Genomic DNA, 17,258 nt, shown 5'->3' on the forward strand with positions numbered 1-17,258 from the left:
ATTCGTCATAAAATTCAAATTAATTTATCAAATCAGACTGCCTGCACGCTCTACGTCAATGCGCCTGAAATTAATCATGATGTGCATCCTTTAACTCAGTCTAACCTTATCTCTCTGGACGTGCTGTCCAACTTGGTGCACTCTGCTAAACCAGCCTCTTGCCTCCTTGATCCCCTACCTGCTAAACTGTACATAGAGCTTTTCTTGGTTCTCGGCCCAACAATGCTAAACCTTCTAAATACGTCACTTAAATCTGGTGTTTTACCCTTTTAAAACAGCCGTGATCAGGCCTTTACTTAAAAAAACAAACCTTGACCCTGAAGCCTTAAATAATTATAGGCCGATCTCTAATCTCCCGTTTCTTTCAAAAATACTTGAAAAAAATTGTAGCTGCTCAGCTGATATGTCCTCTAACAGTTTGTTTCAAATATTTCAGTCAGGCTTCAGGTGTTTTCACTCTACTGAAACCACGCTTACTAGAGTAACTAATGATCTTTTATTAGCCATGGATGTTGGTGCTACTTCTATTCTTGTTCTACTTGAGCTGAGTGCAGCATTTGACATGGCTGATCACACTATATTGTTAAAGCGCCTGGAAAATCAAACTGGCATTCGTGGCCTGGCGCTCTCTTGGTTTAAATCTTATCTCTCTGCGAGAAAGCAGTGTGTCCACTATAATAATGTGACCTCTGAATACCATGAGCTTAACTATGATGTTCCTCAGGGATCAGTCCTTGTTCTGTATTCTGGCCTGCCTGCATCTAGCACCAAAAGTCTTCAGCTGGTCCAGAATGCTTCTGCCAGGATTCTGACCAGAACAAGGAGGATTGGTCACATTACACTTGTCCTGGCTTCCCTTCATTGGCTCCCAATTCATGCGAGGGCAGATTTTAAGGTCCTCTTATTAACATATAAAATTTTACATGGGCTTGCGCCTTCCTACCTGTCTGACTTAATTGCACCCTATAACCCCCCTCGCACCCTGCGCTCTCAAGATTCTGGACAATTAGTCGTTCCAAGAGTTAAAAAGAAGTCTGCAGGCAACTGAGCCTTTTCCTACCGCTCTCCCTTCCTCTGGAATGGTTTACCTGCAGAAATTAGGTAGGCAAACTCTCTCCATACCTTTCAAACCAGTCTGTTTTCTCTAATTTATGGATAATATAATTTGGAGTTGACTTTGTTATAGACATGTAAAGCCCTTTGAGACTATAAATAGTGATATTGGGCTCTAAATAAACTTGTATTATTATTATTATTATTATTAAAGGGGCAGTTTGAAGAGACACATGAGAATCATAAGGTGTAGTAAAATGACCCTGGTCTAGTATGTCAGTTTTTTCTTCTGGTTTTGGCCATATTTTACAGAATAATCCGCAAACATGAAGGATCTATTTTGGATTATTATAAGTCCTTGAATACACATCCCTTGATATTCTTCAACATTATTGTTAGCTGTAAGCAGACATATTGGCATTTTGTTGCAGGCGAGAAAGACAGTTGTAGGCTACATGTGAAATGTAAACAGACAATAATATATGCTGTAATATTTTATAAACTGAGAGCTATTTTACTTGAGGTGAAACTAAATATCATCTACTGGGGCACAATATTTTTTGATTTCCCGGCATCAACTCCGACTCGTTCTCGAACAGCGAATTGCATCACCGGACCTCTGATCTCAGACAAAATCCTCCTCCGGTCACGTGGTACTGAGATGAGCTGGATTAACGTTGCTGTGCAGAATGGGACAGCGGACGACGAAAACCTCTCAGGATTAAGCACGAGCCCCATGCAACGGACCTGAAAGAAGAATACTTCAACTATTTCGTCGTCCTGGAAAAAAACCCATAAAATTGACTGTTTTTTTTTTTAAAGAAGCCTACATGAAATAGTTTCGCTGCTTCAATCGGAAAGATGATTTCCCCGTGGGACAGATGGTACACTACCAGCTGCTGCCTCTGTTGTCATGTTCGGACGGGCACCATTATCCTGGGCATTTGGTACATGGTGAGGCAACGATTTATTTATTTATTTTCCATTAACTCCTCCGTCTCTTAGTAAATCACTTACTAGACAGTAAGGTCATCTTATTCTAAACGATATCAAATTAAAATTACGAAAAAGATCTCGAAGCTCACCGCAAAATGTCATTTTAAACCATACCATCTACTATACTCACTGCCCTCCACTGGCCGTTTTGTATCTGTCCATAGAATAGCTGATCGGAATAGCCAAATGACATGATGTATTGTTGTTTCAAGCGATAAAAAACTACAACAACAAAAAAAAACATATAGCACATGCTAACAAAGAAATTCCAAAAGAAATTCCAGGAATTCCTCAAGTCCAAGTCTTAAACCTTTTTTAATTCTGAGACCGAAAAAAGACCATGTTCTATAATTAGGTTTGACCTGTGTTGAGTGATATAAAAAACCTTGTTATAAACAACATTATGTCAGAGTAGGAGTGACCTGCGAGTTCATACTTGTTTTAGAAACGAGAGCTATTTTAGTTTCCATAAACAGCATTATCACTGAGTCAAATCCCTGACCTCTAGCCTAAATCTAAGATGAATGTAACGGTGTTGTTTGGTGAAGTTACTGTAAACTGCTGGAAAACCGAACAATGCCTGGTTATGAACAAATAAATGAGGCACTAAATCTCAAGAATTAAGGGACAGCATTTGTGTTTCAAATGGATATGTGCATATAAAATACAGTAAACATAAAATATAGTATTAGGATGGGAAAAAATGACGACGAACGTCGCATACAATTAAGTAACACAACCCGGGGCAAATGTCCTTTCAAAATTTTAAAGGGTGTAAATGACAATGGAATTTGTCTCATATTCAGATAAAGGGGACTCATTAGGTCGTACTTTTGTCGTCTCAGCAAAGTTAAAAGGAGCTGTCCAACATTTCAGCAGATTAGCACATCATTGTTACTACACTTGCCACGTTATGCAAAGCGTTATTACTACCCATTAGTATTTTAAGAGGCTTGATTAGTTTCATTCGCTTGCGGATATACTCTGCAAATCCTTGTAATTGCTAGCTAGGGTTAGCTCTGAATAATTTAGACCAAATACAAAATGTAGTTCAGTCTGTACACCCTTCCTTCTGACTGCTGTGTCAAATTCACAAAATCACAAGATGACAGATGATTTATGATTTCCTACAAAACAATTAAAAAAAAAAAAAAAAATTGGAATAATCCAGTAATAAAGCGGATTGGCATCTTAATGTCTGTAAATGATGAAAAGAGTAATGAGAATTCTATCTCTCCTCTTTGCAGCTCATCAATGCAGTGGTTCTGTTAATTTTGTTGTCTGCTCTCAATGACCCAGTCCAGTACCACTACCACCTCACCAGTTCCGAGCTTGGCACAGATTTTGATGTGATGGATGATGCAAGTAAGTGTTCTTTATCGCTACATATAGCACTTTCACATCCAAATGCTGACGTGACACTAGCGTTGTGTTACCTCTTCTTCGTGTGGCAGTTATTTCGAGCTCTCATAGTGAAAGAGTGAAATTATACTTTATGCATATGTTCAACGCTTTCCCTCGGGTAGGATCATCACAGACGCCTTGACCACCACAGACTCTGGAACTAGTGACTTTGATTAAATCCGACTGTCCTAATTCGGAAGGATTAAGAATCTGATTCCTTGCTATTGGCTTTGCCTGTCTTGCGTCAGGATCTGTGCTATGGTGTCTTTGTTTTGTAATGGAAGAACAAGTACACAGAGTGCAGTGCTAGCATCCTACAGATGGAGTGGATTAAGAAAGGGCAGTCTTTCCTCTTTTTATTTCGTGTGCTTCTCTTTGTGTTGCAAATGTCACGATCCTTGATCCTTGATCAAACATATGTTAAATATAAATTATATTTAAAAAAAAAAAAGCTTTAGTATCTTGCCTCATAAAATGAGGAATTTATGAGGAGGGACGGACTGAGTGACATTCCAGTAGGCTAATCCTTGACTATCATTTTCAGTTACACAATGGAACTTTAAATCATTCATGCACCTGTCAAGGATCCAATTTTACCTGTAGACATTTTACGTGGTGAATTTTCAAGGAGTCTTTAGTTGTAAACAGCTCTCTGCTATAAGGACCAGTCAGACTATGCTGAATCTTGTAGATCGAAGTAAAACTGAATTGATTTGGAGAAATACGTTTTTGAAATCCGACACGCATGGCAGTGTGTTACCATAAGACAGACTTTTAAAATGCTTTGTTTTACACTGGTTAACCATACTGAAATATATTAGCTATATTTCATTCATGACTCCCAATAACCATAGATAATAAAATAACAGAAGAACTGACTTCATCATCTGAATATTTTTAATTTTTGTGAACAGATTAATTAGATATTCTTCTGCGATGCTTGCTTAGCTTCATATTTTTAGTGAGTGGAATTTGTCAACTTCAGCTTTGTCACTGACTTATCTAGTAAACTAGGCTAGTCAAGGCAAATTAAAGATTATAATTCAAAATAACATATTTTCCAGAACACTTCATGAAATTACTTTGTGTTAGTTCAAGCTATAAAGTAGAGACATTGATGCTCACATTCTCTAAGCGTTCACAGTAAAGCTGAATCTGACTTCCTGTCTTTCTCTGACAGACATCTGCATTGCTACTGCCATCTCCCTGCTCATGATTCTCATCTGTGGCATGGCAACCTATGGTGCTTATAAGGTAAGTATGTAAATGCTTTTAAGCCCAGTTTATAAGTGCTACATTTATTTATTTATCTATTTATCTATTTACTTATTTATTTACTTATTTACTTATTTATGGGAGAAAAAGATACTGCACAACATTAGTCTTTCAAATCTTTTCTATAGTTTTCTATGTCTTATGTTTTGTAGGAGCATATTTATAAAGGGTGTATGGTCTTTGTTTTTTGCTTTGGATATCAGCTCATTATGCTGTTCATGTTTGCATGAGACAAACAATAAAAATGATTATTATCCATTTGTTTTAACCAAATATTTGTTTATTCTTCACAGCAACATGCTGCATGGATCATTCCTTTCTTTTGCTACCAAATCTTTGACTTTGCCCTTAACACTCTGGTAGCAATAAGTGTTGTGGTTTATCCTAACACTATTCAGGACTACCTTCAGCAGCTGGTAAGAATATTTTCACTCTCATGATGTTATTATGTATGATGATATATGCCAATTACTTGAGTAATTCTGTTTCTGTTTCTCTTTCTATTCTCTCATAGCCTGGGACTTTTCCATACAAAGAGGACCTCATGTCCACAAACAATGTGTGCCTAGTTTTTGCAGTTCTCCTCTTCGTTGGCTGCATCTTGGCCTTTAAGGTAAATGCATGTAACAAGTCAACAATCCATTATCATGCAGGTGATCTTTCATATCTGAAGTAGTCAGATGGTAAAAGTGATGAATGATAGGTCTTGTCTTTATTTATGTTGTTTATAATGTGCCTTTGAAAAGGATACTAAATTTAAAGCATAGAAGAGAGTCTGTGATGACCTTTGGCTTCCATTGCTGCAGAAATACGTCAAGCCCAATCTTTCTAAGGCCCTTTTTTCAGTCAGATTCACTCATGAAGCAAACCTCTCCTTGACAGCTGCATTAACATTAAAAATGCAATTTGTCTTATGGATGGCCTGTACATCATGAAATGTGAGAAAAAAAAATCAGTGTTTGTTATTTTCTATTTAAGGTTTTGTTTTAGAAACGTGCCAGTAGAACTTTTGTCCGAAGACAGTCTTCTGAGTGGCTTGAATTTCATTAAAGCCATGAATAATTTCTGAGAGAAACAAAACAACATGTTCCTTCGCTAACAGCTCACAATAGATTACATTACCACACTGCAGAAGTGTGCTTTTGTTTTTATCTGAATGGAACATGTGCAATTATTCTTTAATTTTTTTTTTTCACTTGCATTTCATTTGTTTTCTGCGGTTTTGTGGTCAAGTCTGATGTATCTACTGATGTACAATAAGTATTTATACAATGAACATATACAGTTATGCATAAAAGGGTGAGACGTATGTGGACCAGATCAGCAGTCAGTGCTCTCTCTTTCCCCAGGCTTACCTGATTGCCTGTGTGTGGAACTGCTACAGATATGTGAGTGGAAGAGGCACCACCGAGGTCCTGGTTTACGTCACCACTAATGACACAACAGTAAGTCAAGGGCACCTGCCTGTTACATTCCCTTTAACATTTTCATAATCCAACAGTCACTTTGATGCTTTGGTTTGTAGAGCTTTCTGCTCACAAACTAAATGACTCCTGTGGATCAGACCAGAGCAAGAGACGGGTAGCGTTACTGTAGCGTCACCCATTTTACAGTGACAGTGGTTTAATTATGCCGACAGTAGGAGTGCCGTCTCCCTGTTGTCGTCTTATAATGAGTCAGTGTCTATGAAGGGCATTAGATAGGGCAGTCTGTTGCATCTGCCCTGCTCTAATCTCCTGCATTGTCATACATAATCCAGACGCCCTTCTTACCCATGCCATGTTTGTCCCGCTATTTTAGTGACGCTGTCGCACACAAACACACACACACACACGTACACTGTGTTTTTCCATGTTTTTTTTTTCTTTTTCTCAGATTAGGCAGATTAAATTCTTATAGGTGTTTTTATCCAAAATAAGATAAACTTCTGTGTTTATCATCTGTCAGGTTTTTTTTTTTTTTTTTTTTAGTATGCATGTCCCATATAACTCCGGGTGCCTCGTTCTTAAAGAGTGCTGCTCTCCGTTGTTGTGTCTTAATTGGAATGCAGAGGTAGCTCTGGAGCCTGTGGGTTCAGCTGCTTTGGGAACTAAAGCCATTGAAAAACATAGGGCTCCCTCACACTCCCTGCAGCTCCAGCCCCTTACATAACTGTCCGCGCCAGTCCGGTTCATTTGAAATCCTCTCACTAGCGTGTTCAAAAAAACCTTCCCCACTAGGTCGGAATGGTACTCCCCCTTGGAGCACATTTTGGAGCATGCTTCAAATTAGTCTCAGTGGTTTTATAACACAGTGCATTAGATAAGACACCGATGCTTATTTAGATTCACCGCTGTTCTGAGAACAGAGGAACGGGCAGACTGCTGTCCTTGCTGTCATAGATACTGAATAGAGAACAGGGTAAAGGTAAGAGTGAAGTGCGCGTGGTTAAAGCAGAACTGACGTGCTTCTGTTTGACCGGTTTTAGGTCCTGCTGCCGCCCTACGAAGAGGTTGTCGCGATTCCGCCGAAGGAACCCCCTCCTCAGTATGTCTCAGCGTGAAAAAAAAAAAAAAAACGAAACAAAAAAAAGACAGTTTTCTTCTCCGACTTTCCTTCCCTCCCCTTATTCGTCCTTGACCATCTCCAAAGAAAGGACCTTCCTATTACGACTGCCCATCCTTTTACCCCTTCCCTTTCCTTGTTACTGTGTGATGCTGGCCTCTCTTCTTCCCTGGAGCCAGCAGCAGTGTGACTTTGAGACGTCCTTTCCTCAGCAAGGCTGCCCAGCTGGCCTTCGGAAACGTATCGCTGTGTGTCAGCTCCAATTTGTTTTGCACTTTCAGTGATTACCCGTAGCACTGGCCTCCCTTTTTAAATACTGTGAATTATTCGGTACTGTTGTTATCTACTAAAAAAAAACAAAACAAAAAAAAAACCATACCTGATCATTTCAATGCAGTGAGTGTGACAAACATGAGGGTTATATTAGAGCACTTTTCAAATGGCAATTACCCAGGTAGCCACTGAATGTAATGACTGGGGTATTTTCATACGACTTTTTTTGTATAAACTCTGTACTGTGATAGGGGAAAAACACGAAAGGAAATCAAATATTTGTGGTGAAAAAAAAAAACAAAAAAAACCCCAAGATGATAATTCTGAATAATTCTATACTGTTGCCCCCCTCCCTCGACTGTTTTTTTAAATTGTGAGTCTTCCTTTCATACCATCAGTATCCCCAAAGCTGCATAGCAGATTCGTAATATTTTGAATCTATTTTGTTTGATTCCACTTCAACTGTCTACTGATTATTTTAACAAACTCTCATGATCCAAAGACCAGACGCTGCCTGTGGTCAAATCCCCCTGCACTAAATTTAATCACAGCAACCTCACAGGTTTAGTATGCACAATTATGACCCATTTTACATGCATTATCCTACTCTCAGTAATGCTTTTCAGACTTTAACTGGACTGGACTGCATACCGTGCTACATCATTTTAAACAAATCGACATCTGAGTTTGACTTAATACATGGTGGAAACAGCCGCTCACTGGGGTCTATTACTTGCAGCCTCCAGAAAGGGCAGAATCAGAAAGATTATGAGAAACATATGTAATATGCTGCTATATGGCTGAATACAGTATGTGAGTGACCCTTCTCAGTAGACTGCATTATTTTTGCACATACTATTATTCTTGAATTATGTTATATGTTCTGTGATAAACTACATTAGAAGCAATTAAAGTAGAGAGCAAGAAAACCTAAACAGTGGGTGGCTGATATAGAAATAATTTAGTTAAAACTATTTTTTCCCCCCCTCAGTATAACGCATGTCTCTTGAGTCTTCTCCTGCTTCATTTAGCTTTAGCTCTCAGTAGATTTTTCATTTTTATATAAAAAAAAAGCTATGCAAGACTTTGTCTGAATACTATTTGTATAATTTAATCCATGAAATGAGTAGATCAACATAATTCACCAATAATCCATCATAGAGATAGTGGAAGTATTATTAAAATTGATAGCAATGCTCAGATGTTTAGAATTAGCTCATTTGGTCCTCATTGTTTTGTGTGTAGACTGTGGCCTCTCCAAATCCAACTTTATCTGACCAAGTACTAATGATGTGTTATAGAATAATTGTTCAGTTGTGGAGTGTCTGTTTGTTTCCTCTCTAAGAGAACTTCTTGTAGAGTGTGTTATATCTGACTGATGTCTTGGTTTTGGCATATTATAAAAGAAGATCATACAAACTTTGGGGTTGTATAAATCTTGATGGAAATTGGACTGAATGACCAGTTTTACATTCTGTTAACTGTCTTAATGCAGTTTGGAACATATGGAAACCAGGGATTTGATCACTGAGCAACCACAATGTGGATGAGTGTGTTCTTGAATGTTTGCTGATTTGTTTCTATCATGCATTCTGTTGTTGGATCTGCACTGGCTAATGTCTTACTACTCAATTATAACATTCTCAGTGGTACATAAACAGTTTGCCTATGAGTTATTCTTTCAGTATAAACAAAAAGATTAAGAGCATGAATATTTTGAGCCACCAGACCTCACTGGGTTGCCAAAGCAGAGCAAATCTCTATGTCTGTTTCACACATACTCACACGTTTGGCTGGCTCCAAGATTAAAGTATCTTGCTCGGTATCCAGAGGGAGAGAGGGAGGGAGGGAGGGAGAGAGAGAGATCGAGAAAGAGATCGAGAGGGCTCAGGATGGATTTACTGAGATGGTTCTGGAAAGGGGAGGGTGGCATTACCTTTGTTTGATTAAAGAAGACACACTCACCCACTTTTTCCTCTGCTGCCTGAAAGTGGACATCTGGGTCAGGTACAGTCACAATCGTGTCACATCAAATCAAAATAAAAATTGTGTACTGCCAGTTTACCCTTTTGCTCAAGGAGATGTTGCTGGCAATGTTTCCTCAGCATTCGCAGTTTAACAATTGCAATGAGAAATGAGGTCTTTCTTCCTCGTAACAAGCACAAGATTTTTTACAGAGATATGAAGTGGAATTCATTTCATGCACCATAGACAGCCCAGTCCTTCCATACACAACTGACCTATTTTTTTTAAACCCCCGGCACGTGCTCAGCTGACTGTATTTGATTTATGTGGGTATTTAAGAGAGTAGGTTCAATAAACATGCATGTATTACTGAGGAAACTAGGGCAATCACGAGAGAGAGAGAGAGAGAGAGAGAGAGAGAGAGCAGAGGGTTTTTTTTCAGATGTCTCCCCCCCCCCCCCCCCAAGGCTTTTAAGGAAGTTTTATATAGGTCTGTCAGGATTTTTTTTTCTTTTTTGGCTGAACATCTTTGTGAAATTAAATTGCATGAAGTTGTTTCAGCTTCATGTGTCTCTGAGACTAAGTCTTATTTTAGATGCATTCCTGTAGAATGACAATGAACTAAACAAACAAACAAACAAACAAATAAAACATTATGGGGGTAATTCTGTGGGAAAGATTTTTTTAACAACCCCCTTGAAATACTCTCTCTCTCTGTCTTTTTTAATAAAGGGACTATTCTTATCTTGATTCTCTCTCAAACTCAATTTGTCGCTAAGCAGCTCAGGGCTCTCACATAGTGTTTATGAACCAGCCAAGCCCAGATTAAAACTAACACACAAGTCCAGGAGTCTGACATGAACAGAAAATAACAGCATGATGAAACTCCTTTATTCCGGAGAGAAAAACTGTCACTGACAACATTCGTATGCGGTCTGTTTTAACAAGAGTTTTTTAATCTTTCGGAGCTGCCGACTGTCTTTGTTGCCGAAGGACATAACACTACACCTGTTAGTCTCTGTTACTCAGCTAAGCTACTGTAGGTTTCACTTTTCAAAAGAGTAGACAGAGCCTGTGGTCAGTAGTGACACCATCCTCACACTATCTAAGCTACAGTTGCATTTTGAATATTTCACAAATGTCTGCAAAATAGCCCCACACCTCTCTGAGGTTGCCACTTATGAGTTGTAATACTGACAGTGACAGTTACAACATGTATATAAGGATTAAAATCAAGCATATGAAAACTGGAGAGATTGTTGATCAGATGGCCACACAGAGAATTTTGGCAAATGAGAAATCTACTGGCCTACTCCTGCACGACATGCAATAATCTGCATCTTGTTTTTTCACAGTTTAATACCCACACGTCTAAATGCTTTGAGACGTCAGAGAAACCTTATGATTTATGATTTACCTCAGATGTGCACTTAGTCATGTGTGATGGATGAGTAACCTTAAATCTGTAAATCTCTTAAAGCCCGTGGTATAAGGTTTACGGAGAGCGTCCTTACTACATTACTAACGCAATCCACAGTCCGGCATGTTGGGTGGGTGTCTGGAACACTGAATATGTCATAGCATAAGCACAGGGGAAAAACACACACACAGGTTATGAAACAGATATTCCTCACTGGTGCTTACGTAATTTTAATGAGTCTTAATTCATAGTTAACCCTAAAGCCATAGTTTGACCTTTCACATTTAAAAGGATGTTAGCTTGCTGCTTTGTACCTCAGATATAAATACATCACACTATGTCACTTACTTAAGGACACTGGTCCCAGACTGATATCTTTATGATGTAATTTCATAAATGAACAGAACATACTCTGGATGTGGACGCCCATTTAAAAGCAAAAAAAAAAAAAAAAACCCCTTAAAGGTACTGCACAAATCACTGGTTTGACTAATATGACTTTGTTTCTATTTATGGAGGTGTTCATGTAGCTATAGAATAAACCCTGATGTAGCCAATGCATTCATATCAGCCTCTTGCAGGCCAACAATTAATGAGAATATTTTGTTTCAATATTTTATCAGTACTCTATTCTGTCCAAGCACAGTTTCTCAATGTTAATTATAGTTACCGATCAATTTTATCTTTAAGCCTGCAGCGAACTTCAAGTTTAGTGTCACAAGTAAAAGTGGTAACAATGATCCAGTTTGAGGACACACCTGTTTCACCTGCCACTTCACGAGACCTACCTATCAAACAAGTACCATAGTACCGTTTACAAGTACCTGAATAACATAAGAAATTTCCTAATCATTCCTAATAAAAAAAAAAAAGAGAGAGTGTTTGTAGATATAGTTCATGTAGTCTCACGCACAACAAATGTTTTGTAACATGTTCTGCCCTCTGGTGGATGAGATGCAAACTGCTAGGTGAAAATTCAATTTTAAATGAGTGGAGACCATTTAAGCACTACTTTGTCTGTCTGTCCATTTAAGCACTACTTTGTCTACTACTATCCCCAGTCTGTCCAGTAATTTCAAGGTAATTTGAGAACTGGTTCACTCTTCAACCAAACCAGACCGAATTGAAAGGACTCATAGAACAAGACATTCAATCTCAGAAACAAATATTTTCCTAAAGATTGTTTGCAAAGACTTAAATTTCAGATTGAGTGATCTTCCGGGACCTGGGAAACAATACCGAGAAGCACTTCCCATAAACTTGTTTTCAGGCAAAAATAAACATAAAAATACATCAGAATCAGAAAGACCTTAGTCTTTGCCAGGGAGACCCAAGAATATTCAAGTTGGACAATGATTTGTTTGTGAAGTTTACTGAAGCCTCTCTGAGAAATAACCAGATTTTGCCAATGTCATCTAGAAGTAAATGTAAGACTGTAAAAACGTGTAATCTCTGGGGAAAATTAAATACAAAAAAAGCTTTTTGAATCAACAGACAGCTGTAACCCAAAGCTTTTGTTTCAACATTAACACCACCTATTGGACAAGTAATTTTCTGCCAGAATGAAAAGTGGGTTTCTACTTCCCAACAGATTGTGGGCCCTCAAAGAATAAATCAGAAAACAGATTAATCTTTTTCAAATTTGATAAAGACGACTAACTGATTTTAAAAGACAAACTGTCTTTATTATGTAGACAACTTCATCTACCCCAATATGCAGATCTTAGGTTCAGCAAAGGTGATGTGCCCAGAATGAATGTCTGTAGGCATCAGAGAGTTTGAGATGTGGGACTAACGGTACTTCTCAGAACCAAATCCATACAGACATACCCACCATTCAACAGACACAGGGAATGAGATAAGGTACACTGACAACTTTGAAAAGTCAAAAAAAAAAAAAAAGAATCAGAGGACATCATGACCATTTCAACCGAATTTATTTAAACAACGTGAGGAAAAAATGGTTCTACTTCTCGCCCTGCTGCTGGTCTGGCATGCTTCTGATGATGTCAGAATCGCCTGTAAAGACAAGGACAACGTAAGGATGCATCATGACTGAACCAGCAGACATCGCACAACACCACTATGTCATGTGACATTTGTTTTAGATTCAATTAACATATCAACCTGACGTATTGTGTAACTGTAAGCAAAGTGAGTTAAAGATTTTTTCTTAGTGTTACTGTTGCAGTTATATATAAATACGACTGAGTGCTACAATATGTCAGTGCATATATTCAGATTTATATATATCCCAGCCTGGACTGTACTTTGTATAAAGTATTGTTTGGGAGCTGATAATACTGTGGACAGATTTACTACCTATCAAAATTCTCTAATGGATACTGGATAATTAATATAGGTAAATACCTTGGATTTCAAATCACATTTTGTTTAGCATAAAAAGACTCAGTTTCACTCACTCAAAGTAAAGATCACCACAGATTTTACCATACAAACTCTTAAGAGCACATCTATGCAGTGATATCAATGAATGGTCAAAATGAACCAAGTCCATTATTTTATACATCTATGTTCATGAATACTTTTGAGGCCTGAAATACAGAAACCTACTTGGCTGATGACATAACCCGTGCAAATGCAAGGTGTTTTGTCAATTTCTGCTTAAATTTCAGAAGGTAACTGATTATCACTGGAACAAAACTGTCTACAGCTGAATCAGCATGAACATCACTCCACACTAAATGTATAGTAGCATACAACTACACCACTTTACCACACTTCTGCGTTGATTACTCACCAGGGTCAATGATAGCCAGTGTGCACACCCTGAAGTATTTACCACAGGCTGTTCCAAGCTCAATGTTGTTTCCACTGTAATGGTGGACGCCAGTTTTGGCCAACATAGCATAGTACTCAATTTCTGACTTCCTGTAAGGGGAACAAACGGAAAAGATAAATGAAAACATGCTCAAAAGCAGCTAAACACATACCTAATGGTATACATGTATGTGGAAGTCGAAAATCAGACAGTTCTGCACCGGTGACCGTTAAAAATGGTTTACCTCAGTGCAGGGCAGTTGTTGGCCAGGATGACCAGCTTGGCTTTGCCTTGGCGAATCATCTTCTGAGACTGTTTGTATCCCAGCACATATTTGCCACTCTTCATCACCAGCTGAAGCCGGGAGTTGATGGACTCCAGAGACTTTTTCTGTTTGACAAAGATATTAGAATGAAATAAAGTAAAAGTCTTCCCGCTTCAGGTTTTAATGCAGTGCTTGAAATGAAGTCAACGGTTTACAGACCAATAAAATGTTTTGTTCACTCTCTGCGAAAAAGAGCTACCATAAACAAGACTGGAAAGCTTTGACGAGTTAACTTAAAACGGCTTCTGGCGAAAACACATCATTCCTTGTAACCAGCATTGCGCGAAGGCAGTGTGTTATCATGATAAACGTTGTCAGTAGATTTTTGCTTTAAAAAATGATAGACATTATTAAAAAGACAAAACATCGCGTCGTCTTAAATCAGCAGGCAGCTTTTAGGGACAAAATCTGACAAACATAGTTACTACTGCCTGGCTAGACTATCGTGGGAGTCCCGGTTCGTCTGCAACATGAGGCGTAAGCAACAAGACAATGCTAGCTACTTGACCAACCCTCGGATACCCCAGTGCTGGTCCTAAGAAAGCTCCAACGGAAGAATTTAAAATAAAGGCCAAACTGTGTATTCTTATCAATATACCAACATCTTCTACTCGCGGAATACAAAATGAATTGACTTTATGGGCCTCCGGCTAACCACCACTGACTTCCACGTGAAGTTGCCATCTTCGACATGCACTACACAGAGCGCAACTCACCGTTTTCTTTGCGGCCACCATTGCTGCCGTTTAGTCCAATCTGGCCAACCTGGTCACAAAATAAAATAAGTTAATGTCTTAATTTTCGAACTAGGATAGTTACAACCTCAAAATCACTATACTAGATGATTATTTTATCGTTTTGATACAGAGCCTTACTTACTACCTGATGACTTCAATATGGCCTCGTAGGAAAAGGACTTCCCATAATGCATTGCTGATCTAAAGCTTCGCCGCTGTCATCGCGAGAGGAGCGATACTCTTTCCATTTAGATTCATAGGCAGTGTAGAGAGCCGATATTCTGTGCCCATCCCGACCGTCCCCAGTCCATCCAACATTGTCCACACCCCATTCCGTCATATCGCCATACTGTCCCATTACATATAAATATGTCCCTTTAGCTTCCTTAAAATGTTTTTTTTTCTTCAGGTTTTTTTCACTGTTACAAGCACACCAATATGTACCATACGTTTCACAGTGCTACACAGAACGTAAATATTTGCTCCTTACATATTTACATTTTGTAAAAAAGAAAAAAAAATTGCATGCAAATAACGATTTCGTTAGAACAAGCCGTTAACTTGTTGCTGTAGGCAGGGCTGGATTAACATGGTCAGGGGCCCCTAGGCTACAAGCTGCTGTGGGCCCCCAACCCCCCCCAACACCCCCGTTCCCGGTCCCCCGTCTGCCCGTCCCTCGTCCGCCCACCTTAGGCTACATCTATTTCATCTAGCTAGCTAGATAGATAGATAGATAGATAGGCCTAGATAGATAGATAGATAGATAGATAGATAGATAGATAGATAGATATTTTTTGTTTTGTTTTTTGTTGTTTTTGTGTGTTTTTTTGTTGTTTTTATTTTATTTTATTTTTTTTTATATTATTATTATTTTTTTTTCAAACTATTTTAAACTATTAGCCTCAGCTGCTAAAGATGAGCATGGCTCCAGTGCATCCACGCTAGCTAGCGTGGATGCACTGGAGCCATGCTCACTTGCCGACTGGCATTCACTCGGTTTAAAAAATCCGGTCAGTTTCGGCATATTGCTCAAGAAAGCTTGGGCTCGTTGGGCTTTTTGCCGCTGCGCTTTGCGCTTTTGGGCACCGCTTTCGTATTTTCTTTCGCTCATAAGTACTGTCGCTGTTCAACTACAGACTGACACAGTACGTGACGCCTAACGTTTATATATGAAAGGCGGATTCCCCATAACCAATCAGTGTCCGGTTATTTAAATATTCATTTTGCGTCAATGAATAATACGTTTTTGTTTCTTTTGACCAATTGGGGGCCCCCTGTGCAGCGGGGGCGTGATTTTGAGCTAATGAATATGATATATATTTTTTTCTTTTGACCAACCGGGGGCCCCCTCCGAGGCGCGGGGGCGTGGGGGCCCCTAGGCTTAAGCCATATGAAGCCTGTGCGGTGATCCGGGCGTGGCTGTAGGTGTAAAATCTTAACCAAGTTGCTGTAGGTGTAAAATCTTTGCTTGGCTGGTCCTCCAGATGTCGCTGGTGAACAGGTCATAGCATCTGAATCTGTTGCTCGTGGGAAATTTGAATTAAATTTCTTTTTGTGCCAAATTCAGTTGTTGGTTGCAGTTCGACATTTTTGTTAACATCTGTTAAACTTACTTTTAATTACTCTGTTTAATTCCACTCACGACCTTTCTGGTTAAAGAGCGTTAACAAACCTTTTTACCTCTCCAAAGACCTTAAGTGTGAAAAGAGTTTAATAAATATTGCGATATTTAGGCGTAGGGTTAGTCAATGGACTTCTCATTCAGCATATGGTCACTAAGTGTCTCGGGGGTGGTTTGCATATTGCCTACTGCTTATGGTAACCGGTTCAAACAATTAGTCGGCCAGTTTGTGTCATGCGCAGGAACGCCGAGGAAATTTCAATGGAATGTCTGCGTCTGAATTGAGTGCAACAGAGCTCAGTGTATGGTGTCAGTGACTGTCATTCACAGTTGCACTTCATCACATACGGATTTATTTGCCAACGAATTTAACGCATAATTTTTTTTCTACTTGCATGTTCAACAGACAGAATGGGATGTAGTTCTAGCACTCAGACAATACCTGAAGATACAAATAGACCGAATGACAAAACAGGGCAAAGTAATGGAGCAAGCACGACCGGTAAGTGTTTTATCCGATCCACTTTTGAAAATACCGACGTCATTCCGGGTTTTCTTAGTTTGAGCTTGAAAATTCTGCTTGGTGTAAAATACGCATGAAAAAGGGGGGAAACCTAACTAGACACGACGTAATAGATGAAGAGCAGCTAGGGGTGTTGTGCTCGTGGTAACAAGTAATCTTAATTTAGGGTAACGCCACTGTGTTACAAGTGAGAGCGACTTTATCGTTCCCTTGACTGCAGTGTTTGGCGTTGCTCAACCACAGCAGTAAGCATATGTGTAACGGTCTGTGCAATACGACGTTTTCTTTACAAAAGTTTTTGATTTCGGCGTCTACTGGATTTGCGAATAATTTCTAATCA

At 39.0% G+C, this 17,258-nt stretch overlaps 2 protein-coding genes across 2 annotated transcripts; one reads left to right on the forward strand and one right to left on the reverse strand.

The window, feature by feature from the left end:
- The first annotated feature begins 1,740 nt into the window (after window positions 1–1,740).
- Window positions 1,741–7,792, forward strand: laptm4b (lysosomal protein transmembrane 4 beta). The gene is made up of 7 exons (XM_030789361.1): window positions 1,741–2,007; window positions 3,297–3,414; window positions 4,634–4,707; window positions 5,022–5,144; window positions 5,243–5,341; window positions 6,078–6,173; window positions 7,196–7,792. Exons 1-7 carry the CDS (start codon window positions 1,915–1,917, stop codon window positions 7,268–7,270), a joined length of 678 nt encoding a protein of 225 aa, XP_030645221.1. The 5' UTR covers window positions 1,741–1,914; the 3' UTR covers window positions 7,271–7,792.
- A 5,058-nt stretch (window positions 7,793–12,850) lies between these two features.
- Window positions 12,851–14,941, reverse strand: rpl30 (ribosomal protein L30). The gene is made up of 5 exons (XM_030788745.1): window positions 14,917–14,941; window positions 14,754–14,802; window positions 13,957–14,102; window positions 13,692–13,822; window positions 12,851–12,949 (listed from the first exon to the last, which is right to left on the reverse strand). Exons 2-5 carry the CDS (start codon window positions 14,772–14,774, stop codon window positions 12,897–12,899), a joined length of 351 nt encoding a protein of 116 aa, XP_030644605.1. The 5' UTR covers window positions 14,775–14,802; window positions 14,917–14,941; the 3' UTR covers window positions 12,851–12,896.
- Window positions 14,942–17,258: the final 2,317 nt, after the last annotated feature.

Source organism: Chanos chanos, chromosome 12, assembly GCF_902362185.1.
Source record: "Chanos chanos chromosome 12, fChaCha1.1, whole genome shotgun sequence".
NCBI lineage: Eukaryota > Metazoa > Chordata > Actinopteri > Gonorynchiformes > Chanidae > Chanos > Chanos chanos.

Bases quoted from the DNA above. Each gene is read 5' to 3' on its own strand.
- laptm4b (XM_030789361.1), top strand. From the start codon at position 1,915: ATGATTTCCCCGTGGGACAGATGGTACACTACCAGCTGCTGCCTCTGT. The intron at 5,342-6,077 runs GTAAATGCATGT...CTCTTTCCCCAG, and splicing joins GCTGCATCTTGGCCTTTAAG to GCTTACCTGATTGCCTGTGT. The intron at 6,174-7,195 runs GTAAGTCAAGGG...GACCGGTTTTAG, and splicing joins TCACCACTAATGACACAACA to GTCCTGCTGCCGCCCTACGA.
- rpl30 (XM_030788745.1), bottom strand. From the start codon at position 14,774: ATGGTGGCCGCAAAGAAAACG. The intron at 14,103-14,753 runs GTGAGTTGCGCT...TTTGTCAAACAG, and splicing joins TGGTGGCCGCAAAGAAAACG to AAAAAGTCTCTGGAGTCCAT. The intron at 13,823-13,956 runs GTAAACCATTTT...TTCCCCTTACAG, and splicing joins AACAACTGCCCTGCACTGAG to GAAGTCAGAAATTGAGTACT.